Below are 25618 nucleotides of genomic sequence, written 5' to 3'. Positions count from 1 at the left end.
TGACACCATAGGTAAGGAAAGAGACCTCTAAAGACCATCTATGGTCTCATAAGACCATCAGAAGATCATAGATAAGAAAAGGGACCTCAATGACCATCTAGATGGTTTCATAAGACCATAGGTAAGTAAAGAAACCTCCAAAAACCATCTAGATAGTCTCATAAGACCATAGGTAAGCAAAGAGACCTCCAAAGAACATCTATGGTCTCATAAGACCATAGGTAAGGAAAGGGACCCTCAAAGGCCATCTAGATGATCTCATAAAACCATAGGTAAGTAAAGAGACCTCCAAAAACCATCTAGATGATCTCATAAGACCATAGGTAAGTAAAGACACCTACAGAAACCATCTAGATGGTCTCATGAGACCATAGGTAAGTAAAGAGACCTCCAAAAACCGTCTAGATAGTCTCATAGGACCATAGGTAAGTAAAGAGACCTCCAAAGACCATCTAGATGGTCTCATAAGACCATAGGTAAGTATAGAGACCTCCAAAAACCATCTAGATAGTCTCATAAGACCATAGGTAAGCAAAGAGACCTCCAAAGAACATCTATGGTCTCATAAGACCATAGGTAAGGAAAGGGACCCTCAAAGGCCATCTAGATGATCTCATAAAACCATAGGTAAGTAAAGAGACCTCCAAAAACCATCTAGATGATCTCATAAGACCATAGGTAAGTAAAGACACCTACAGAAACCATCTAGATGGTCTCATGAGACCATAGGTAAGTAAAGAGACCTCCAAAAACCGTCTAGATAGTCTCATAGGACCATAGGTAAGTAAAGAGACCTCCAAAGACCATCTAGATGGTCTCATAAGACCATAGGTAAGTATAGAGACCTCCAAAAACCATCTAGATAGTCTCATAAGACCATAGGTAAGGAAAGGGATCCTCAAAGGCCATCTAGATGATCTCATCAGGCCACCAGAAGACCAAAGATAAGGAAAGGGACCTCAATGACTGCCTAGATGGCTTCATAAGACAATAGGTAAGAAAAGGGACCCTCAAAGGCCATCTAGATGGTCTCATAGTACCATAGGGAAGGAAAGGGACCCTCAAAGGCCTTCTAGATGGTCTCATAGTACCATAGGTAAGGAGTGACCTCCAAAAGCCATCTAGATGGTCTCATAAGGCCGTAGCTAAGCAAAGAGACCTTCAAAGACGATAGACGATCTCATAAGATCATAGGTAAGCAAAGAGACCTCTAAAGACCATCGAGGTGGTCTCATAAGACCATAGGTAAGGAAAGGGACCCTCAAAGGCCATCTAGATGATCTCATAAGGCCACCAGAAGACCATAGATAAGGAAAGCCCTCTTGTGGTGGAGGAAAAACAGAAAATACAGGATTAAATTGTTCACGTGGATGGTGGGCAGGATGGTCTTTCTGGAGGACATTGGCAGGGCTCTTGGACATGTTCATGGCGCTCGCCATAACCTGCAATGTCATTGGTGTCTCCTGAGTAGTGGGAGCTAGAGCTATTTGTGGAAGTGGGCACATACATATTTTCACTTATGTATATATGGATATATAGATAAAAGGATATTCTTGAGGAAGGATAGGGGTGAATGAGGTCAACGTGTCAGAAGGCCGCCGGGGAAGGGTCCTGAATCATTTATGGGCCTTAATAAATATGCAGATGAGGTGTGGGCGAAGGAACAGGAGCCCTCCAGCATTTCCCATTAATTATTCAACGTTATGGTAATAGACAGGGGGCTCATTTGCATAGACCAGCGCCTCCTCCCACATCAACGGCAAGGGGAGAAGACGGTTATGGCAACCCTTTCAACGTATACAAAAAGACATTAGGTGTGACCCAAATCTATGGGGGAGATGTCTGGAGACATGACCTTGATACGTTTGCAGTTCAAGAGTATAGGACCATGGCTGATGGGTTGAAGCAAAAGACAATAGATTTCAGGAGAATATGAGAAGCTCCTTGGCAGCAAGAGGCAATGGACCCAATTCATTCTGCTCCAATAGATTGTGTAAGAAGAATGATCCAATCAAACATTAGGAAGAAATCCCTCAAAGTAAGTATTGTTGGATGGAGACACGTATGAGGGTTGAATGGTTGTGTTGTTAAAGTGCGAAGTATGGAACCCTGTGCAGACGGGGAAGCCTTAGCATTGAACGGTTGTGTTGTTAAAGCGTGAAGTAAGGAACCCTGTGCAGACGGGGAAGCCTTAGCATTGAACGGTTGTGTTGTTAAAGCGTGAAGTATGGAACCCTGTGCAGACGGAGAAGCCTTAGCATTGAACGGTTGTGTTGTTAAAGTGCGAAGTATGGAACCCTGCGCAGACGGGGAAGCCTTAGCATTGAACGGTTGTGTTGTTAAAGTGCAAAGTATGGAACCCTGCGCAGACGGGGAAGCCTTAGCATTGAACGGTTGTGTTGTTAAAGTGCGAAGTATGGAACCCTGTGCAGACGGGGAAGCCTTAGCATTGAACGGTTGTGTTGTTAAAGTGCGAAGTATGGAACCCTGCACAGACGGGGAAGCCTTAGCATTGAACGGTTGTGTTGTTAAAGAATGGTTCAATCATTCCTAGAAGTCTCCCAAATAAGCCCCAAACCCCTTCCGTTCAACCTTTTGTTGTGATTGAGACTCTCCAACCTTCTGCTCCATTCGCCTTCGGAGAGAAAGAGACCCCGGTTTCAGTGCGAAAAATCAGGTCGGTTTGGGGCCAATTAACCATGTTCTTCGCTCGGCTCCTCGGTCTCAAAACGTTGCATTTTTCAATTAGTAAATAACGATGGCGACAGCTCCCAAACAGCTGCTGCTATTTTCGCCCGAAGCAGAGAAGGGAAACGGGTTATGAGGAGAGCCGCACGCTTGAAAAAGCCGCTTTTCCTAGCTTTTTGGCACAAATATGGGGAGTAAAAATTGCTTCCCCCAAAAGAGTGTAAGTTTCCAGCCTCGTAATTTCAGTCTCAATCAGTTGATGCATCCCTTCTGGATTTCAATTTGAAAGTTAAAACTAGTTGCAAAATAGGATATAATAATAATGTTTATAAGAGTGTATGAATCAAGCATGGGCAAACTTTGGCTCTCCGTGTGTTTTGGACTTCAACTCCCACAATTCGTTTGCCCATGCCAGGCATAACTGAAAATAAAAGGTACTGAACCTTTCATTCATACTGTATAAAATTAATGAACATGAGCCAAAAGTGTGATGCAGCAGCTACAAAATCCAATACGATTTTGGGATGTATCAAAGGGGGTCTAGTGCCTAGATCGACGGGAAGTCATAGTGCATCTCTATTCTGCTTTAGTCAGACCTAATCTGGAATACTGTGTACAACTTTGTGCATGGCGATTTAAGAGCGATATATGGCACTTTATCTATGCTTTTGAGTTCGTAACTTATAATGTGCACTTTGCTAATCTACTATTACAACCTCACGGTTTTTAATTCTATGTTTTATTATTTATTTTATTTCCAACATTTATATCCCGCCCTTCTCACCTGAAGGGACTCAGGGCGGCGTACAAAATTGGCAACATGTTTTAGTAAATGTTTTTATTTTACTGGTCAATGATGAAATATTATAACTGGTGCATGTTATTGTTTATTGATGTACTGTACTTTGTTATTGTTTTGTATCTGATATTTCTGTGAGCTGCCCCGAGTCCCCTCCGGGGGAGATGGAGGCGGGATATAAATAAACTTCTTCTTCTTATTATTATTATTATTATTACCGTATATACTCAAGTATAAGCCGACCCGAATATAAGCCGAGGCACTTAATTTTACCACAAAAAAACTGGGAAAACATTGATTCCAGTATAAGCTGAAGGTGGTAAATTTCAGAAATAAAAATAGATATCAATAAAATTACATTAATCGAGGCATCAGTAGGTTAAATGTTTTTGAATATTTACATTAAGCTCAAATTTAAGATAAGCCTGTCCAACTCTGATCAAATCATTACTCTCATCTTCTTCAATGTAAATGTGCTTATGTATCCTTTTAATAATAATAGAGTAAAATAATACATGTAATAATAATAATAATAAATACAGGAAAATAATACATGCAATAATAATAGTAATAATAAGAAGGTCAGAGTGAAATAATAAATGTATAATAATAATAATAATAATAATAATAATAATAATAATAATAATAATAATAATAGAGTAAAATAAATGTAATAGTAGCAACAATAATAGAGAAAAATATTAAATGTAATAATATTAAATGTAATAAGGACCGGGCTGTGGTGCAGGCTGGAAAGCAAGCCAGCTGCAACAAATCAACAAATCACTCTGACCAAGAGGTCATGAGTTCGAGTCCAGCCCGGTGCCTGTGTTTTGTCTCTGTCTCTGTTCTATGTCATGGCACTGAATGTTTTCCTTTATGTGTGCAATGTGATCCGCCCTGAGTCCCCTTCGGGGTGAGAAGGGCGGAATATAAATGCTGTAAATAAAAATAAATAAATAATACCAATAATAATAGAGAAAAATAATAAATGTACCATATATTCTCGAGTATAAGCTGACCCAAATATAAGCCACCCAGGACCCTCACCCGAGGGGGGCTTTTTCAGTCTTAAAAAAAAGGGCTGAAAAACTAGGCTTATACTCGAGTATATACATTATTATTATTATTATTATTATTATTATTATTATTATTATTATTATATTGGCTCTAAGCTGGAAGGTGCAACTAAAATGATCAAAGGTCTAGAGATCATGAATAATCCCTCTGAGGAGCGGCTTAAAGAGCTGCGGAGGTTTAGCCTGCAGAAGAGAAGGTGGAAAGGAGACATGAGAGGCATGTATATTTATATGAAATATATATATGAATATTTATATATTTATATGTGAAAAGCTGCCCTAAGGAAGAGAGAACAGGCTTGCTTTCTGCTGCTCTGGAGACGAGGACTTGGAGCAGGGGTCCCCAAACTAAGGCCCGGGGGCCGGATGCGGCCCTCCAAGGTCATTTACCCGGCCCCCACCCTCAGTTTTGGACTTAGGCTTGCCCAAAGTCTTGAATGACTTGAAGGCACACAACAATAACAATCCTACTTAACTTGACTATCTCATTGGGCAGAAGCAGGCCCACACTTCCCATTGAAATCCTGATAGGTTTATATTGGTTAAAATTGTTTTTATTTTTAAATATTGTATTGTTCATTCATTTACTAATATTGTGCTATGGTAATAATATAATATATTGTGTATACATATAATATTGATAATAATATTATAATGTAATACAATATAATATTTATTTATTATGGTATTTCTACCCCGCCCTTCCCACCCAGTAGGGGACTCAGGGTGGCTAATAATAATACTAATACAATGTAATAATATCGTATAATATAATAATATTAATTATATATTATATATTAAATGTAATATTACTAATAATAATATGGTACAGTGGTATAGTACAATATCTATATATATAAAAGAGTGATGGCATCACGGCAGCGGACAAAACAACAAAAGCAAACACCCCACAACCTCAAAAATTGACAGCACAACCCCTCATCCATGCCTCTAGGTTGATACAACAAAAAGAAAAGAAAAATAAAGTCCTAATTAGAGGGAGAGGAATAATTGTTTTTATCCAATTGCTGCCAGTTAGAAGGCTAAGCTCCGCCCACTTGGTCTCCTAGCAACCCACTCAGCCCAGGGGACCCTTTACTTTAACTACCACCAATTCCTCAATACTTTATTTCCCATACCACCATACTTCGCCACAGCAACGCGTGGCCGGGCACAGCTAGTAGTAATATATAATGCTAATATTGTGCTATGCTAATAATATAATATATTGTATATACATATAACTTGTAAGCTGCTCTGAGTCCCCTTTGGGGTGAGAGAGAGTAGAGTATAAATTTAGCAAATAAATAAATAAATGATTGTTGTTGGGGTTTTTTGTACTACAAATAAGACATGTGCAGTGTGCATAGGAATTTGTTCATTTTTTTCTTCAAATGATAATTCGGCCCCTCAACAATCTGAGGTACCATGAACCGGCCCTCCACTTTAAAAGTTTGAGGACCCCTGACTTGGAGCAATGAGTTCTTGAACATTAGGAAAATCAAGCTGTTCAACAGTGAAACTCTCATCCTTGGAATCTTTGAAACAGAGTCTGGATAGTCATCTGTCAGGGGTGCTTTGACTGTGCATAGAAGAAGGGGGTTGGACTAGATGGCCCATGCACTCTCTTCCAATTCTATGATTCTATGAAAAGTGGAGGCAGAAAAATGTTTTTCTGGCATCGCCACTGTTGTGTTCCTGATACGTTGCTGCCGTCGTCGCCGCTCTTGAGTGGATTATGCTTCTGCGCAGCCACTGAGCAGGTGGAGAGCGCCCACGGCTCCCGAGCGCCAAGGCCCTGCGCCATCTGTTCCCAACAAGGAAGGATTTGTGGCCTCCGAGGGACTCCCTCCTCCCCGGTTCGAACCAACCAAAAACATGGCCACGTTTGCACCGAACATGACTGGACTACAACTCCCAGTATCCCCAGTTGTCTCCTTGTCTCTATTTTATCCAAGGCATGGACCAATATCTTCATGTTTCTGTATTCCCAAATCTACTAATAATTCTCTTCTCTGTCGATATTGGCTCTATATGTGCAACTCAGATTGGAAAAAATGTGCAGCTTATGATCAAAGGACATATTTCTTTGATTCTAAGACACCATTGATTGTAGCATGAACACAAATGTCAGTACCAACAGAAAGAAAGAGATGTATTTATATGCCATGATTCTACAACGTACCCTGCTTTTATATGGGCAAAAAGTGCAACTCAGAACGAAATACAGTAGAGTCTCATTTATCAAAGCCTCGGATTATCCAAGCCATTTTTGTAGTCAATGTTTTCAATATATCGTGATATTTTAGTGCTAAATTTGTAAATACAGTAATTTAAACATAACATTACCGTGTATTGAACTACTTTTTCTGTCAAATTTGTTGTATAGCATGATGTTTTGGTGCTTAATTTGTAAAATCATAACCTAATTTGATGCTTAATAGGCTTTTCCTTAACCCTTCCTTATTATCCGAGGTTCTGCCAGACCGTTTAGCTTGGATAAGTGAGACTCTACTGTACATACAATACTAAGTACAGGACAGGAAAGGCTTGTTTTGAAAAGGCTGGCTCTAACCTGAGACTGGCATGCATCCTCCTTCCTTGCACTGCCTGCTCTGCTTTATCTTCTGCACATGCTCAGAGACTCTTTAAAAGGGGGCAGGAGACTGACCTGTGCGGATATGAAGGATATAAAGATGTAAAGTAGTGCCTCTGTTCGATTATGTGGTTAAAAAACATGGATCTCTTGGATCCAAACTGTCTGTGAACCAAAAGAAAGGAAGTTGCCGGAGGCAAGAACCTGCCAAATTGGGTTAGGGAGATGTATGCGAATTCAGACATAGCGCTTCCCAAACTTTGGACCCCGGAGCGACATCTGTCACTGCTTCCGATCTTATAAAAAGCCATTTGGTGCATTAAGGGTATGGCATAAGAATGGGTGAAACAATCAGGCCCAGCTAACACCCCCAACAATGAATTCCCCCAGGCAGGAAGCAGCCAGGCTTTGACGCTGCAATCCTATCATATAAAAAACCATTTGGTGCATTAAGGGTATAGCATAAAAATGGAGGAAACAATCAGGGCCAGCTAACACCCTCAACAAAGAATTCCCCCGGGCAGGAAGCAGCCAGGTTTTGACGCTGCAATCCTATCTTATAAAAACCCATTTGGTGCACTGAGGGTATGGCATAAAAATGGGGGAAACAATCAGGGCCAGCTAACACCAACAAAGAATTCCCTGGGCAGGAAGCAGCCAGGCTTTGAAGCTGCAATCCTATTCAATGTGAATCAAGGCGGCCAATTGCAACATTCAGACTTGCCGTAAACAGACTAGAGTTCTTTCTCCCACCCTGAACATTATTCCACAGATATATAATAGATATAGATACAATAGACCTCACAACCTCTGAGGATGCCTGCCATAGATGTGGGTGAAACGTTAGGAGAGAATGCTTCTGAAACATGGCCTAGAAGACTCACAGCAACCCACTGCAGAAGTGCGACTCGTGTGTTCACTATGAGAACCGTGTTAGCGAAAGGGCCAAAACCAATGTGCAAAATGAACAAAACCTTACCCGACAGCAGTCAATCACGATGCTAACAAGGACTCTAAAGCCTATGTGGTTCATAAGAGAGGTTTGACTTACTTCACATGTGTTCCTCCAAAGACCTGAAGGCAATGGGAGCCACAACTTTCTCTAAAGTTTGGACTAAAATCCGAGGCATCTAAGAAAAGGCAACGACGGCCACTACCGGCTGTAAATGACATTTATTTTCCATATTGAAAGTCAACAGACAGGGTGAAAAAGAAAGAGGAACAAAGTGGGGGAAAAGGAGAAAACCAAACGTGCAACAGAAGTAGTGCAAAATAACAATAATAATAATAAGGAAAGAGAGAAAATTATCATAAACCTAAATGCAGACGAAGGGGGAAGCAAGGCAGTGCTGAATATCCCATTGCTCTCTTGTTCGCTTCTCCTAAACCTTCTCATTCTGCCCAGGGTTTGTGGAGTCCAGATTTGGCATAACTTAGCAAAGGAAGTGGTTTTCGGGGAGTGCCCCGCCAGAGAAATGGGGCGATTGGGGAGAACAAATAATGAGGAAAGTCCTTTGGATGTCAGCCGAAGCAGCAAGCAGCACACAGCTAAACGCTCCCACTATTTCTAGGTTGAGAAAGTGGGTCTGGATTACTCTAACTTTACAATCCTGTGAGCAAAAGAGAGAAGGTCTGAAATTGGACCTTAAGCCTGTGCGTAGTGATCAGTGGAAGAGAGGCGGATAAAATAAAATAACGAAAGTGAAGATGCGGAGCCCCGGAAACCAAGTGCAAGAAAATGAAACAAGGTGAAGCAAGAAATCGTGCGAGGCGTGCCGACATTCACCTGAATGTACAAGTGCTCACAGGGGAAGGGCCTGAACGGGGTGTGTGGGGAGAATAAAAATGTCTGCGTATGCAAACATATATATATATATATGGCTCAACTTAAAACACTTCGAACGTCGTCATCGTCGGAGGGCATCGCTTTCCTTGGGACCTCGGGAGGGACATAAGTTAATGATGCAAGACGGGCAGGCACTGCGGAGGGAAAGAGAGAGAGACACCCCCCACAAACACACACACACACACAAACAAGGATGGAGGAACCCCGAAGAGGAGTCCGGCTTCCCGATGTATCCGACGCAGGAAGCAAAACGAGTCTGAATTCCCATGTTGGGGCCTTCATCCCCCTCCGCCGGACCAAAAATATAAAATAAAGGACGGCAGAAAGGTCGACTCCGGCGGCACAATGGAGGGGATGCCTAGCGAGCAAATCCGTCCATGGGGCAATGAAGAAGCGACTATGCCGTGGTTTCCCCCGGTGGCCTGCTCTCCGAATCGCTGTCACTCAAGTAACTCCGGGAGGAATACTTGGGCCAGGGAGCGCTGCCGTCGAAGATGTCCCGCTCCTCGTCGGATCTGTCGTAGGGAAAGGATTTCCGATAAGACGGAGGGCTGCAGAGAGCAGAACGAAAGAACGAAAGAGGAAAGTTAATAGAGAACATTTGCACACATACAGTTGTTGTGGATTTTCGTAACGCGGATGTTCAAACCCGCGTTTGTCCCACTTCCGTGCAATCCAAATACGGCGAGACACAAGACATGCAAGAACGGGTATGAAGTAAGAAACAAATATCGAAAATATACAAAAAACTTCTGGAATGGTCAACGATGATGGAAGAAGTAAAAGACTGTATGAGTATGTGGGCGAAAGATGTAGGCCATACGATAATGTTAGAAGACAGCCCGGGGCTGTGGCGCAGACGGGAGAGCAATGAGTCACTGACCAGGAGGTCATAAGTTCGAGGCCCGTTCGGAGCTATGTTGTTCGTCTTTGTCCTGTGTTAAAAAGACATTGAATGTTTGCCTAATATGTGTAATGTGATCCGCCCTGAGTCCCCTTCGGGGTGAGAAGGGCGGAATATAAATGATGTAAATAAATAAATAAATAAGATTGGGAAAAAATGTGGACAATTAAAAACAAATGGACATACGCACAGGACTTAAAGGAAAACTGGACTAAGATGATGTACATTACACCCCCAAAATTGGCGAAAATGTATCCAAATCTGAGTGACAGATGTTGGAAATGTGTAGAAAAAACAGGAACATTCATACATATGTGGTGGAACTGCAAAGTGGCTGCGAAATACTGGTCGGAGATTCATGAAGAGATACAGAAAATTTTAAATGTAAAAATTCGATTGAAACTAGAATACTATCTGTTGGGAATAATTGACTGTAAAATGACAGAGAACGAAGAGAAACTTTTTCATTTCTTAACAACGGCTGCCAGGATAAATTATGCAAAAGTTTAGAGACTAAAAGAAAAACCCACAATAGATCAATAGATCAATGGATCTTAAGGATAATGGATACTATGAACATGGATGTATTGACTCAAACATTAAAGTACTTCCAAGGAGTGAAAAGTAAAAAAAAAACCAGATTGGTCACCATTAAAGAAATATATGTTACAAAGGAAAATGAAAATGTTAGTAACGGTTTAGAAGAAAATGCAAGAATGAAACAAAATAAGGTCTAGGTAAGAGTAGGGGAAGCCACAGTGACTATTAAAGTAGTGAAAAGAATTTGCCGCAAAGAAGGAGATTGGAAGTCGACGATACTCCCCAGTCCCTCCCCGATTTCCCGTACCCAATTACCTTTAGTGTTAGTTAGAGTAGAGTAGACTCTATCCTTTCCTACTTTCCTATCCCTATTGATTGTTCCCCCACTTTTTAATGTAATACTTTTGGAAAATAAACCACACAATAAAAATTTATTTTTTTTAAAAAAAGAACGGGTACGAATTTTCATTCGCGATATTTGAAAGCAGTGTTTCCTTCTGGAACATTGGCAATAGAAAGAGGGTAATTGTGCTGGTACGGCTATACCAGAAGCTCCGACTTTATTTTCTTGCTGCTAATGTTTGCAATCATAGGACAGGCCGCCTGTCCATCATCATTAAGTTTGGTTCCGCCCCTTGTTCAGGGCTCTGGGAGGGAAGGAGCCATTTTTAAGTCAGTCTCACTTAAGGAAGCTCAGCTATAGGACGTAGACCAGTTCGTCCCGTAGAAAAGCTTCATATCTCAAGAACATCCGGGGATATAGAACATCCGAGATAACAGAAACGGAAATTCCAGGGGAAAAGGTCCCAAAAGCTCTGGCTGAGAGCTTACAGCCTCTCGGCCTCACAGCTCCTTAGGGAACAGCCCTAAAGTTTCCATAGACAGAGAACAGCACCATAGATCCACGGAACCCCAGCTGAAACATCTACGAGTCTTGGTTGGTAGGTCCACTCGATACCCAGACGCATTTGGAATCGGTAGTGGGTCCCACATCAGCTAGACCCATATTGATAGACAGCCTGGGAGAGGTTATAAGAGGGTTTTCACAGTTGTCCAAAGCCAATTGCCTGTCCCTTGGGGACAAGACTGAAAGGGCTAACAGTTTATTAAGGAAACCTTGAAGTGTTATTTGACTCCTTGAAGATTCATTATTTGTTCATCAATAAAGACGTTGTTATCTCATTAAAGACTCAAAGGACTATCCTTGTTCAGGAAAACACGCAACAACCTTTCTTTTGAGGCGCCCTGGCTTCCCGCTGGGCATAAAGTATACGTCCTTATCAGGGCCGTAGCCAGAAAAAAATTTCGGGAGGGGTTTTGAAAATTTCGGGGGGGGGGGGGGGGTTGAACCCCTAGCACACACCTCTCCCCTCTACAAACCTGTCAATATCTGCTTGAAATAGTGCCTGGAGGGACTCTTAATGTTTTGCGTCTCATCGACTTAGCATGGGGATTTGGTTAACCAGTTAAAATTCATGAGTAAACCAGGGTTTTTTTATAGCCTGAAAAATTTTGGGTGGGGGTTTGAACCCCTAAAACCGCCCCCTCGCTACAGGCCTGGTCCTTATATACTTGGGAAGTGTCCGATGTGTTGGTGCCATGGCGGTCTGGAGGTATGAGGAAATCTGGCCCAGTTTGGACCACATCGTCAGCATCCTCCAAATTTGGGACTCTGGATTTATTGGCCGTGTCGTCCCCATAACCACACAGTCCCAACAGATCCAGAGTCCCAGATTTGAGCCAAAATAGGTATTTACTATTTACGTCCATGCCCCAATTCAGCAAGTGGTTCGACTCAGAGGAATTAACAAATTGGTTAAAACACTTGCAGACGTATGGAAGCGCTTCGATACTTCCCGCACTTAAAAAAAGGCCAAACAAAAGGCGTGTTACGAGTCCCAGTGCCGAAATAAGCCACTTTGTCAGTCGCCGGTAAATGAAAAAGCGACCCCGGTGTTTGGAATTTGCCGCTATAAAACACAGGTGGAAGTAAATTGGATTGCCAACCCATAATTCATCCAGCGGCTGTGAGTTACGGGGAGGGCGAATGAAAGGATACAGAGGCTCACAACGTGCGGGATTGCCCACCGTAGCGTTTCTTAGCAACGAAGTCGGAATGGGCAAACTGGAAAGCAGACAGGGGCCACCCTACCCCAACCCCACTGCCCTTCTATACCGTCACATTTTGGAAATGGCACCATGCCTCTTCTGGCTGCCATGTTGTCAAATGGGAAATACCTCAATTTCCTTTTGGATATTTCTGAGTCAAGTTGAGGATGAAAAATGGCCTGAATATTGGTGAATCCGGAGTCCAAAAGACTGCGTTCCAAAAAAGAGGGTTCCTCCAAGTCTCCGTTCTCTGCTCTGCTTTCGGGAGAGACTCATTATTCATCTTTATTATCCTTCCTTCCTCTCTCTTTTCCTTTCTCCTTGCACTCCGGGGCATTTGGCGGTGATTTACTCTCCCCCATAGTTAGCAGAGCTAAGCAAATAATCTGTGGCAAATCAGGCATTTGTTGGAAATTTCACCCCTATCTGTTGCAAGATACGCTCGGAGGGGAAGAAAAAAGAGAAAAGCGGCGAGGAGGAGGCGAAATCATTCACAAATGATGCTCATTACATGCCGGCGTTTGCAAATTCCTTCCTCAAAGGTGGAGGGATAATTTGCCATGGGGAGCAGCACAAATATCCACAGAACTGATATACATGGTTTCGCTTATCCACGGTTTTCACTTACTCACATACAGGCTACAGTCTTTTCTCGGCACCACGGGAGCGGCACAAATATCCACAACACTGATATACATGGTTTCGCTTATCCACGGTTTTCACTTACTCATATACAGGCGACACTCTTTTCTCCGCACCACGGGAGTGGCACAAATATCCACAACACTGATATACATGGTTTCGCTTATCCACGGTTTTCACTTACTCATATACAGGCGACACTCTTTTCTCCGCACCACGGGAGTGGCACAAATATCCACAACACTGATATACATGGTTTCGCTTATCCACAGTTTTTACTTACTCACATACAGGCTACACTCTTTTCTCCGCACCACAGGAGCGGCACAAATATCCACAGAACTGATATACATGGTTTCGCTTATCCACGGTTTTCACTTACTCACATACAGGCTACAGTCTTTTCTCGGCACCACGGGAGCGGCAGAAATATCCACAGAACTGATATACATGGTTTCGCTTATCCACGGTTTTCACTTACTCACATACAGGCGACACTCTTTTCTCCGCACCACGGGAGCGGCACAAATATCCACAGAACTGATATACATGGTTTTGCTTATCCACGGTTTTCACTTACTCACATACAGGCGACACTCTTTTCTCCGCACCACGGGAGCGGCACAAATATCCACAGAACTGATATACATGGTTTCGCTTATCCACGGTTTTCACTTACTCACATACAGGCTACACTCTTTTCTCCGCACCACTGGAGCAGCACAAATATCCACAGAACTGATACACATGGTTTCGCTTATCCACGGTTTTCACTTACTCACAATACAGGCGACACTCTTTTCTCCGCAACACGGGAGCGGCACAAATATCCACAGAACTGATATACATGGTTTCGCTTATCCACGGTTTTCACTTACTCACATACAGGCTACACTCTTCTCTCCGCACCATGGGAGCGGCACAAATATCCACAGAACTGATATACATGGTTTCGCTTATCCACGGTTTTCACTTACTCACATACAGGCTACACTCTTCTCTCCGCACCATGGGAGCGGCACAAATATCCACAGAACTGATATACATGGTTTCGTTTATCCACGGTTTTCACTTACTCACATACAGGATACACTCTTTTCTCCGCACCTCCGTTATTCATCCCATTGTAAGCAATACGAATCGCTGTTATCCGCAGTTTCACTTATCCACACAAAGTCCAGAAATGTGGATACAGGTTCACAATATAATACAGTAGAGTCTCGCTTATCCAACGTAAACGGGCTGGTAGAATGTTGGATAAGTGAATATGTTGGACAATAAAGAGAGATTAAGGAAAAACCTATTAAACATCAAATTAGGTTATGATTTTACAAATTAAGCACCAAAACATCATGTTATACAACAAATTGGACAGAAAAAGTTCAATACATAGTAATGAAGTAATTACTGTATTTACGAATTTAGCACCAAAATATCACGATGTATTGAAAATATTGACTACAAAAATGCGTTGGATAATCCAGAACATTGGATAAGCGACAGTTGGATAAGTGAGACTCTACTGTACATGGTTTCGCTTATCCACGGTTTTCACTTACTCATATACAGGCTACAGTCTTTTCTCTGCACCTCTGTTATTCGTCCCATTGTAAACAATACGAATCACTGTTATCCGCAGTTTCACATATCTGCACAAAGTCCAGAAACGTGGATACAGGTTCATAATATAATATCGAATACCTAGTCTGTTCATAGGCATTTAGCAAGGTTTTCTCGTTCGGAAGTGCAATCCAATAAACACATTTTATGTTCTATCTGTCTAAGTAACCCAGAGAGTCACGTGGCAGCAATGAAATGCCTCATGCGGCCATTTCAGTACAGTAAATTAGTTCTTCCTAATGAATATACATTTGCCATTTAGGAAAGAGTCGGTGAGTGGAAAAAAACGGAGGCGTCGAAGGTTCAAACGCTATACCAAATCCAGATAGGGTTTTTTAGCTTTACTTCTGAAAGTCGAATTGTATGAAGATGGCAAATGTGGCCTTAAGACCTCGGCCCACAACTGGGAATTGTCTCTGAGAGAGGTGAGGCTCTCCGGTGAGCAGCAGCCAAATCGCTCGGGGATCCAAGCGGATCACCTCTCAAGCTCTGGGAATCTGGCCTTGGATCTTGTCAGATTTAGGGCTCAGGCAAATCCATCTGTATCTACTCTGCCACCGGAAAAGAAGGCACAAAGGAAGAGACTGTTGTCTACTCACCCTTCCAGCATTGAGAGTTTATTTCATGTATTCCTAGTAGAAATGGAAGGAATGTTCAAAAGACACTTGAAAACAAGACGGGAAACAATCAGGGCTAGCTAGCACCTCCCAACAAAGGATTCCTCCTGGTAGAAAGCAGCCAGGCTTTGAAGCTGCAAGACCATTCAATGCTAATCAAGGTGGCCAACTGCAAAATTCCCACTTGCCTCCAATAGACAAGACTTCTTTCTCCCACCCTGGACATTATTCCACAGATACCAGGGGAATTCCAGATAGGAAATAATCAGGGCAAGCTAACATCTTCCAACAAAGGATTCCCCCAGGGAGTGAAGCAGACAGGCTTTGAAGCTGCAATCCTATTCAATGCTAATCAAGGTGACGAATTGCAACATTCACACTTGCCTCCATAAAAAGACATTTGATGCATTAAGGGTATGGCATAAAAATGGGGGAAACCATCAGGGCCAGCTAACACCCCCAACGAAGAAAATCCCCTGGGCTGGAAGCAGCCAGGTTTGAAGCTGCAATCCTATTCAATGCTAATCAAGGTGATGAATTGCAACATTCACACTTGCTTCCATAAAAACCCATTCGATGCATTAAGAGTATGGCATAAAAATGGGGGAAACCATCAGGGCCAGCTAACACCCCCAACGAAGAAAATCCCCCAGGCTGGAAGCAGTCAGGCTTTGAAGCTGCAATCCTATTCAATGCTAATCAAGGTGACGAATTGCAACATTCACACTTGCCTCCAACAGACAAGAGTTCTTTCTCCCACTCTGGACATTATTCCACAGATATACAAACCCCACTTCCCTAGTTTCCAACCTCTGAGGCCAAACTGATTAGCATCGAATGACCTCGCAGCTTGAAAGCCTGGCTGCTTCCTACCTGGGGGAAGTGGGGAATATATAAACCCCACTTGCCGAGTTTCCAACCTCTGAGAATGACTGCCATAGATGTGGACAAAACATCAGGAGAGAAGGCTTCTGGAATATGGCCAGACAGCCCAGAAAACTCACAGCAACACACTTGAAAAGCTTTCTCAAAAAACCCTGACTGTTGAAAATCTTCAGAAAATCTGCATGAAACAGTACGCCATACACAAATCTTATTTCCTGCCCAGACAAACCGGCACAGAACTTTTTCCGAGCTGCAAAGCTCAAAGCCTTTCTTTCTCTCAGTGGGAAGAACACTGCCGAAAATTACTCCGTTGCTTCCTTCAAGGAGAAAACGAGCAAAGGATTACTCCCCGCGTTCAAAGCGTTCCCGAGCCTCGCCGTGGTGTTCAAAGGAGGGAGAAAAATTAGGCAAAGGATATTTCATGATGGAAGGAGGAAGCCATGCTGAACCACAAAACCCAATTAAAACCAGCCGGTTCCAGGTGGCAGGAAGCCTGGACCCGCGCAGTCCGTCTCGCTCGGGGCCGCAAAGAGATGGAGCCAAGTTTTTCGGGGAAGGCATCCAAGTGCAGGATTTCAGAGGATGGAGGGGAACCAAAAGCACAAGAAACCAAGAGCAAAGGAGGGTTTGCAGAACGAAGGCATCGGACGTTACTTTTAGGAAAAGGAGCATGGAGCCAGGATAGGAAAAATTCGAGACTCTTAGCAGTTAATGCTGGAAGTCAAGAAGCTCCAACACTTGGATATAGAGAAATCTGGGACAGAGAGTGCACACCTGCTGTCTTGTTTTTCATCTATTTTTTAGATCTCTGTAACTCAACGTGTTTTGCTTCCTGCCTGCAGAAAGACATCACTTCCCGGTCTTCTTACGTGTTTTATTATCCTTTTGTTTGAGAAAGAAGCCTCTCTTTTATACACAGACATGAGAGTCAGCATTCGGGTCTCTTCTAGCAAAGTTAGGTAGCCTTTTATCTATCGGCTCTTTTATCTGAGACTAGCTTGGGGACCCGGCGGTGCCCGGGTTATTAGAAGAAGGCACTGTTGGTTTTGGGATGTTAGGAAATATCACTCAAGTTTGGTCCAGATCCGTCGTCGGCCGGGTCCAGTGGATAATGGTGAACTACAACTTCCAGATTCCCAGGACAATCACCCCCAAAGCAGGCCATGTTGGGTCTGCGTGTCAAATATGATCCACATCTGATGTCAGCAGGGTTCAGTACTTTCTGGATGCAGGTGAACTATAATTCCCAAAATCAAGGTCCATTTCCTTGAATTCCTGCAGTATGTTTAGTTGGCCATGGGGCTTCTCTGTGGTTCAGTGTTGTCTGTATAAGGGTGAACTACAACTCCCAGAGCCAAAGGACAATCACCCCGAAACCCTGCCTGTGTGTACAGTTGGGCATGACGGGGCTGTGTGCCAAGTTTGGTCCAGATCCGAAGTCGGCTGGGTTCAGTGTTGTCTGTATAAGGGTGAACTACAACTCCCAGAGCCAAAGGACAATCACCCCGAAACCCGGCCTGTATGTACAGTTGGGCATGACAGGGCTGTGTGCCAAGTTTGGTCCAGATCCAAAGTCGGCTGGGTTCAGTGTTGTCTGTATAAGGGTGAACTACAACTCCCAGAGGAAGAAGTGAGTGATGCTACTTGGTCCATCCTCCCCCAATCTGCTCCAGGACGGAAAGGGTTTCATGGGGGTTCTGTGTGCCAAGTTTGGTCCAGTTTCGTCACTGGTGGGCATTGCTGTGATCTGTGGGAGTTGTTGCGATTGAAAGTACTACAAATCCCATCACCCATGGCCCATCAGGCCGTAAAGTGTATCATGGGGGATAACTATGTGAAGTTTGGGCCAGGTCCGTCATTTGTGGCAGTCGTAGTTGTCCATTTAAGAAAGCTGCCACATACCCAGAAACATACAAACATACAAACATACCCACATACAAACATTCACTTTTATTATATATATATATATATATATATAGATGTATTACCTACAATAGTAAACTTTATCTGTGTATTTTCTCTCCTATATGTAACTAGCTGTGCCCGGCCACGCGTTGCTGTGGCGAAGTATGGTGGTATGGGAAATCAGATAATCTGTATTTGATAGGTAGTGTGGAACAGGCCTAAGTGAGGCCTAACTCTGCCTGTCTCCTGGGGTGAGTGGGTTGCTAGGAGATCAATTACTGGCAGCAATTGGATGAAAGCAATTATTCCTCTCCCTCTAATTAGGACTTTATTTTTCTTTTCTTTTTGTTGTATAAACGTAGAGGCATGGATGAGGGGTTGTGCTGCCAAGTTTAGTGTTTCTGGGATGTGTAGTTTTGTTGTTTTGTCCTAGGCCGAAATTTCATTACCCTTATATATATATATACTAGCTTTGCCCGGCCACACGTTGCTGTGGCTTATGGGAATCCTTTGTTGGCCAGGTGGAATAGCAGTGAATAGCCTTGCAATCTCAAAGCCTGGCCATTTTCTGGAGTAGCTGGAGCTTTTTGTTGTATGAACGTAGAGGCATGGATGAGGGGTTGTGCTGCCAAGTTTAGTGTTTCTGGGCTGTGTAGTTTTGTTGTTTTGTCCTAGGCCGAAACTTCATTACCCTTTTATATATATAGATATATGCAGACTACGCTGCACTGCTATCGATATCTACAGAGAAATGGTTCAACTTTATTATGTTGCCCATCCAACCTCTGGAACATAATAAAGCCTGGGCACAAACTCGAATCTGCTTGCCATGGCATCCCCGATAATGGAACAACTTCAGTTGTTGATGCATCCAAGGCTTTAGCTCTGGCAGTGGCACAATGGACCTCAAAGTCAGAATACAGGAGGTGGTGAACTTAACCCAAATGTGACATAGTGAAGACAGAGCAGGAAAGAAGGATGGGATCACATTCCCCTTGAAATCTCATGTTTGTAGCTTGGGTGTAGTTCAGGTTTTGGTGTTGTCTGGGAATGCTTAATTTAGGGTTTGTGTGCCAGTTGTGCCCATGCCTAGAGATGTTGGCCCTGGTCATAGCTGCATACTGGGATACAGGAACCCATGCCATGTGAGCTTGCCTTTGGAAATGGGTCTAAAGAGCTTCAGCCAGATTGCCAAATGGGACTGGCTACTGGGAAGCCACAATTTGCCTAATTACAACGGCTCCACTGCCTAAGGGTTCGTTTCCAGAGCTGACCCAGAAAGTCTTGAATGGAATATCTGGACCATCCCAGCTCTGAGCTCTCCTGAGGTGGCCTTTCTCTCAATCCCATGCCCCTCAGTCTGGGAAATTTGAAGTTGAAAGCAAACAAATGTCCCCCAGTGCAGAGATTTTCATCTATGCTGACGATCATGCCATCACCGCTCAAGCAGGGAGCTTTGAAATGACTGAACAGAAGCTGAAGCTTTAGGTGCTCTTACTGCCTATTACAGGGGAAACCAGCTGAGTCCTAATCCATCTAAAACGCAAACGTGTGCTTTTCATCTTAAGAACAGACAAGCATCTCAAACTCTGAGGATAACCTGGGAAGGAATCCCATTGGAGCATTGCAGCACAACGAAATAACTGGGAATTACTCTGGATTGTGCTCTGACATTTAAGAAGCACTGCTTGAATATCAAGCAAAAACTGGGTGCTAGAAATAACATCATACGAAAGCTGACTGGCACAACCTGGGGATCACAACCAGACACAGTGAACACATCTACCCTTGCGCTTCTTTCTTTCTTTCTTTCTTTCTTTCTTTCTTTCTTTCTTTCTTTCTTTCTTTCTTTCTTTCTTTCTTTCTTTCTTTCCTTCCTTCCTTCCTTCCTTCCTTCCTTCCTTCCTTCCTTCCTTCCTTCCTCCTTTCTTTCTTTCTTTCTTCCTTTCCTCCTTCCTTTCTTCCTTTCTTTCTTTCCTCCTTTCTTCCTTTCGTCCTTTCTTTCTTCCTTTCTTTCCTCCTTTCATTCTTTCTTTCCTCCTTTCATTCCTCCTTTCTTTCTTTCTTTCTTTCCTCCTTTCTTTCTTTCTTTCCTCCTTTCTTTCCTCCTTTCTGTCTTTCTTTCCTCCTTTCTGTCTTTCTGTCTTTCTTTCTTTCCTCCTTTCATTCTTTCTTTCCTCCTTTCTTTCTTTCATTCTTTCTTTCCTCCTTTCTTTCATTCATTCTTTCTTTCCTCCTTTCTTTCTTTCTTTCTTTCTTTCCTCCTTTCATTCTTTCTTTCCTCCTTTCTTTCTTTCATTCTTTCTTTCGTCCTTTCTTTCTTTCTTTCTTTCTTTCATTCATTCTTTCTTTCATTCATTCTTTCTTTCGTCGTTTCTTTCTTTCGTCCTTTCTTTCTTTCTTTCTTTCTTTCTTTCATTCTTTCTTTCGTCGTTTCTTTCTTTCGTCCTTTCTTTCTTTCTTTCTTTCGTCCTGTCTTCCTTCCTTCCTTCCTTCCTTCCTTCCTTCCTTCCTTCCTTCCTTCCTTCCTTCCTACCTACCATCTACCTTCCTTTTTACTATTCTGCGGCTGAGTATGCATGCTCAGTGTGGAATACATCTCACCACATTAAAACAGTGGTTGTGGTTCTTAATGAGACATGCCACATTATCACAGGATGTCTACGCCCCACACCACAGAATCATAGATTCATAGTAGAGTTGGAAGAGACCTCATAGGCCATCCAGTCCAACCCCCTGCCAAGAAGCAGGAAATCGCATTCAAAGCACCCCCAACAGATGGCCATCCAGCCACTGGAGAAATTATACTGTTTAGCTGGTATTCCACCATCTGACATCCATCAGGAAGTAGCAATCAATAATGAAAGGACCAGTCAGCAAGCCAATAAGAAACAGCTTTCTAAGATCCACAGAGATACTTGAAGGAACACCTCAGCAAGCAAGAGTCCAAAAGTGGCAGGCTAAAACCCGGAACCTCAATCAGTGGTTGAGACCAGATGAGAAACTCCCTCCTGGACACATAGAAGACTGGGTGACTTGGAAGGCACAGAACAGACTAAACAACATGAGATGCAGAGCCAATCTTCAGAAATGGGGCTACAAAGTGGAGTCCGCAACATGCGAGTGTGAAGAGCAAACCACAACCACTGACTACAATGCGGCCTGAGCCCTGACACATGCACAATGGAGGACCGCCTTACAGTGACACCAGAGGCTCTCCAAGTGGCCAGCTTCTGGTCAAAGGACATTTAACATAATGTCGCCCAAAACGTTGTTTTCTCAAATATGTTATAATTGTACCCCCCGATTTTCTTCTGACACGATAAATAAACGAATAAGGATTCTGCACCAACTTCCATGACAATCTGGATTACAAAATGTCTTTCTCCCATCAATGCACATTGTTGCTGTCACATTCCCTGGCTCGTTCTCTCTTTTCTACGCAGACATGCGTGTGCTTGCGAACGAGGGGCGTGTGGCGTGTGGGAAGACACACAAAGCCATCTCCCCCATCTCTACAACGCGCTACGTCTCCCAGCAAACACTTCTCCTCCTCCTCCACCCCGGCTCCCTTTTCTTTCCGCCCCGTTCGTTCGTTCCTTCGCTCGCTCGCTCCAACCCAATCTCGCCCCTCCCGGCTCCATTTCTGTTATGTCAGCTGAAGCGTTAAGTGCATTAAGAAATCTAACGCATAACATTCCCCCAGCTGCAGGAGGCAGCGACAGCAATTGAACGGTTTAAAAAGGAAATTGTTAAAAACGCACACACGCGCACACACCGCAGACTCGCTCTGTCCTTGCCAGATAATTCTCCCATCCGAGGCTGTCAGAAGGCATTTAATACACAAATATTTCCTTCTTTTTCAGGGGTGTGCATGCCCACACTCTTGGCCTCGGCTGCAGTTGCATCTCTCCATCTAATACTTTGCAGCAGAACCAACATGAGGGATGCCGCCGTCCTCTCCTTGTTATGGGCAAACAAAGGGTTTCGGTTGTGAGCGAAGACGGCTGCCAATGCCTTGCCAGCGCTGCAACAAAGACGAAGCCGGTTTCTTTGGCCTCCTTTGCTTTCCCAAATCTTGGGGAAAATGTCGAGAAAACACATTTCTGGAGCATCAAACGAGAAGAATCCTGCGCAGTTCAGGATGTCTCTGGCACAATACTTATATCTATTTCTCCACTTTGTTTTCAGAGGTTGGAAAGACATCTTTCTGGAGTGATTTAGTTGAATGTTCCTACGGAGTAGGGTTGGTCTAGATCCGTGATTCTCAACCTTCCTTTGCCTATGAAAATTATTTTCATTGCTACTCCACAACTGTAATTTTGCTACTGTTATGGATCGTAATATAAATATCTGATATGCAGGATGTATTTTCATTGTGACTTTTCTTTCTCCCTAGGGTTCGGTGGTGAAGTGTGTTAAAGCACTGAGCTGCTGAACTTGCAGACCGAAAGGTCCCAGGTTCAAATTCCAGGAGCGGAGTGAGCACCTGCTGTTAGCTCCAGCTTCTGCCAACCTAGCAGTTCGAAAACATGCCAATGTGAGTAGATCAATAGGAGCGAAGGTAACGGCGCTCCATGCAGTAATGCCGGTCACATGACCTTGGAAGTGTCTATGGACAACGCCGGCTCTTCGGCTTAGAAATGGAGATGAGCACCAACCCCCAGAGTGTGAGTAGATCAATAGGTACTGCTCCAGCGGGAAGGTAACGGCACTCCATGCAGTCATGCCAATGGCCACATGACCTTGGAAGTGTCTATGGACAACGCCGGCTCTTCGGCTTAAAAATGGAGATGAGCACCAGCCCCCAGAGTGTGAGTAGATCAATAGGTACTGCTCCAGCGGGAAGGTAACGGCACTCCATGCAGTCATGCCAATGGCCACATGACCTTGGAAGTGTCTATGGACAACGCCGGCTCTTCGGCTTAGAAATGGAGATGAGCACCAACCCCCAGAGTGTGAGTAGATCAATAGGTACTGCTCCAGCGGGAAGGTAACGGCGCTCCATGCAGTCATGCCAATGGCCACATGACCTTGGAAGTGTCTATGGACAACGCCAGCTCTTCGGCTTAAAAATGGAGATGAGCACCAACCCCCAGAGTCAGACATGACTGGACTTAACGTCAGGGGAAACCTTTACCTTTACCTATGAATCGTAATATAAATATCTGATATGCAGGATGTATTTTCATTGTTACTTTTCTTTCTTCCTAGGATTCGGTCATGGAGAGGCCACTCCACCCTCTCCGGAGAAGAAGAAAATATTGGATTATGGTTGTATGTGTGTGAAATGTAAATCAAGTGTTTTCTGCTGTTAGGCAAGAGTGTGTGTTTCAGCAATGAAACAGTTAACAGCAGGCTAGTTTTGACTGACAGCCTATTGTTGACCTATCAGGCAACTTCGGACTGAGGAATGTGGTTTCTTATCTCTGTGTGTGTTGAGCTGTGCTTGCCGAGCAAAGAGGCTATAGAAGAATGCCAGCTCAGAGCGATGGCTTTTGCTGTGTTTTGTAAATATGTATTATAGATATTGAAATAAGTGTTTGGACTTCAGACTACTGATGTGTTTGAGTCTGACACTGATCAGGAATTGGTGTGGCAGACGATTGCAACCAATTCATCAGGGTGCTGGAGAAGATGATCGATGGAGTTTGAAGAAACCCACCATGCTGACAGAAAAGGCACCTGAGAAGAGCAGGCGGCGAGAAAAAGTTAGAGGTGTCTCGTTCTTAAGACCACTGGAAATATGTTTTCCGATGATCTGTGAAAAGGTCATTTGGAGTTGTGACCCACAGGTTGGGAACCGCTGGTCTAGATGGTCCTATGGTATGAAATAGCTTTGTTTGAATGGGTACAGAATATTTTTAGTGCACTGTAATCACCTGTAATAGCCAAAGCCTTGTTTTTCCTTCTTCTGTCGTGCCCTAATCAGTAAAATACATTCAGGAGTGCTCTTGTCGAGTATTGCTGAAGAAAAAGGTTGGACTAGATGGACCTATGATAATGAAATAGCTGTGTGCGTATATGCACAGATTCAATTTTAGTGGATTTTGATTGCCTGCAATATCCAGTGTTGTTCTTGTTGTCCTTCTCCTCACGTTGTGTTCAGTAAAAGACCGGATGGGGTTGAACATACGCACACAGAGTTGGAAAGAAAAGCCTTCTGGATTTCATCCCAGGTGCAATTCTGCGGAGCGAAGGTGTGTGTTCATTGGACAGCGTTTTCTGCGAAGGAAGGAAAACAAGCTGCACCTGGAAAGGGAGCCACGGGGGTCTTCATTTTGCATACTTCCGCAGCTGCTTCCAGCCTCCACGGACCTCCCGCCTATCCTGGACAGGTTTAAGGGTGGAAAAATGGCTCAAAAGAAAGCAGTGAGGTTCAAGTCCTTGGTGGGTTTGAGCAAATCCTTCATCCTGATCTGGTTCCTCCTCCTCAAAGAATCCAGCTACTCGCTTCAGATTAACAATATATATATTCGGGGTAGCCACGTTGGGTGTACAGTGAAACATAATGAATCCCCATAAGAAGAAGCAGTCTGCACACCAGGCACAAAACCCAGAATCTGATATTTTTGGGGTGACGACTTCAAAGCATAGAGAGAACACATGGTGTAAGCTTCTTCATGAGGCCAAAATGTTAAAAAAATCATACCTTGGTTACATCCAGAATGAACTACTGTAATGCTGTCTTTGAAAGATGGATTGGAAACTGCAGTTAGTGCAAAGATCAGCAGCCAAATTATTGTGTGGAGCTATAGGGAGCATACCACGCCCCATTAAAGCAGCTCCACTGGTTTCCGATAAGTTTCCAGGTCCAATTCAAAGTTAAGGTTATCACCTATAAAGCCCTATAAGGAGAAGACCTGGCTATGGCTCGCGAATGGGACAGAAGGCCTGATCCTTGCAGCCCAGAAGCAAGCCATCAGAACAAATGTAATTAAGGCCAAGATCGAAAAATCAGCTGATGACCCAAAATGCAGACTGTGCAAGGAAGCTGATGAAACCATTGATCATATCCTCAGCTGCTGTAAGAAAATCGCACAGACAGACTACAAACAGAGGCACAACTATGTGGCCCAAATGATTCATTGGAACTTATGCCTCAAGTACCACCTCCCAGCAGCAAAGAACTGGTGGGATCACAAACCTGCAAAAGTATTGGAAAATGACCATGCAAAGATACTATGGGACTTCTGAATCCAAACTGACGAAGTTCTGGAACACAACACACCAGACATCACAGTTGTGGAAAATAAAAACGTTTGGATTATTGATGTCGCCATACCAGGTGACAGTCGCATTGACGAAAAACAACAGGAAAAACTCAGCCGCCATCAGGACATCAAGATTGAACTTCAAAGACTCTGGCAGAAACCAGTGCAGGTGGT

At 43.5% G+C, this 25618-nt stretch overlaps 1 protein-coding gene across 12 annotated transcripts in view; it reads right to left on the bottom strand.

Moving 5' to 3' along the window:
• Window positions 1–8320: 8320 nt before the first annotated feature.
• Window positions 8321–25618, bottom strand: part of myo18a (myosin XVIIIA) — a 155649-nt gene continuing 138351 nt past the window's right edge. For 8 of the 12 annotated variants that reach the window (XM_062959264.1, XM_062959266.1, XM_062959268.1 and 5 more), the window contains one exon: window positions 9421–9559. Coding sequence is in view for 4 of the 12 variants with exons in the window: in XM_062959271.1 (XP_062815341.1) it covers window positions 9406–9559 (154 nt within the window). In the remaining 8 variants the exon portion in view is untranslated. Of the gene's footprint in view, window positions 9560–25618 lie in introns of all 12 variants that reach the window. The other 4 variants (XM_062959271.1, XM_062959272.1, XM_062959273.1 and 1 more) reach the window with 1 other exon arrangement.

This window comes from Anolis carolinensis, unplaced genomic scaffold, assembly GCF_035594765.1.
Source record: "Anolis carolinensis isolate JA03-04 unplaced genomic scaffold, rAnoCar3.1.pri scaffold_7, whole genome shotgun sequence".
Taxonomy (NCBI): Eukaryota; Metazoa; Chordata; class Lepidosauria; order Squamata; family Dactyloidae; genus Anolis; species Anolis carolinensis.
This window is presented reverse-complemented; position numbering and strand designations above follow the sequence as displayed.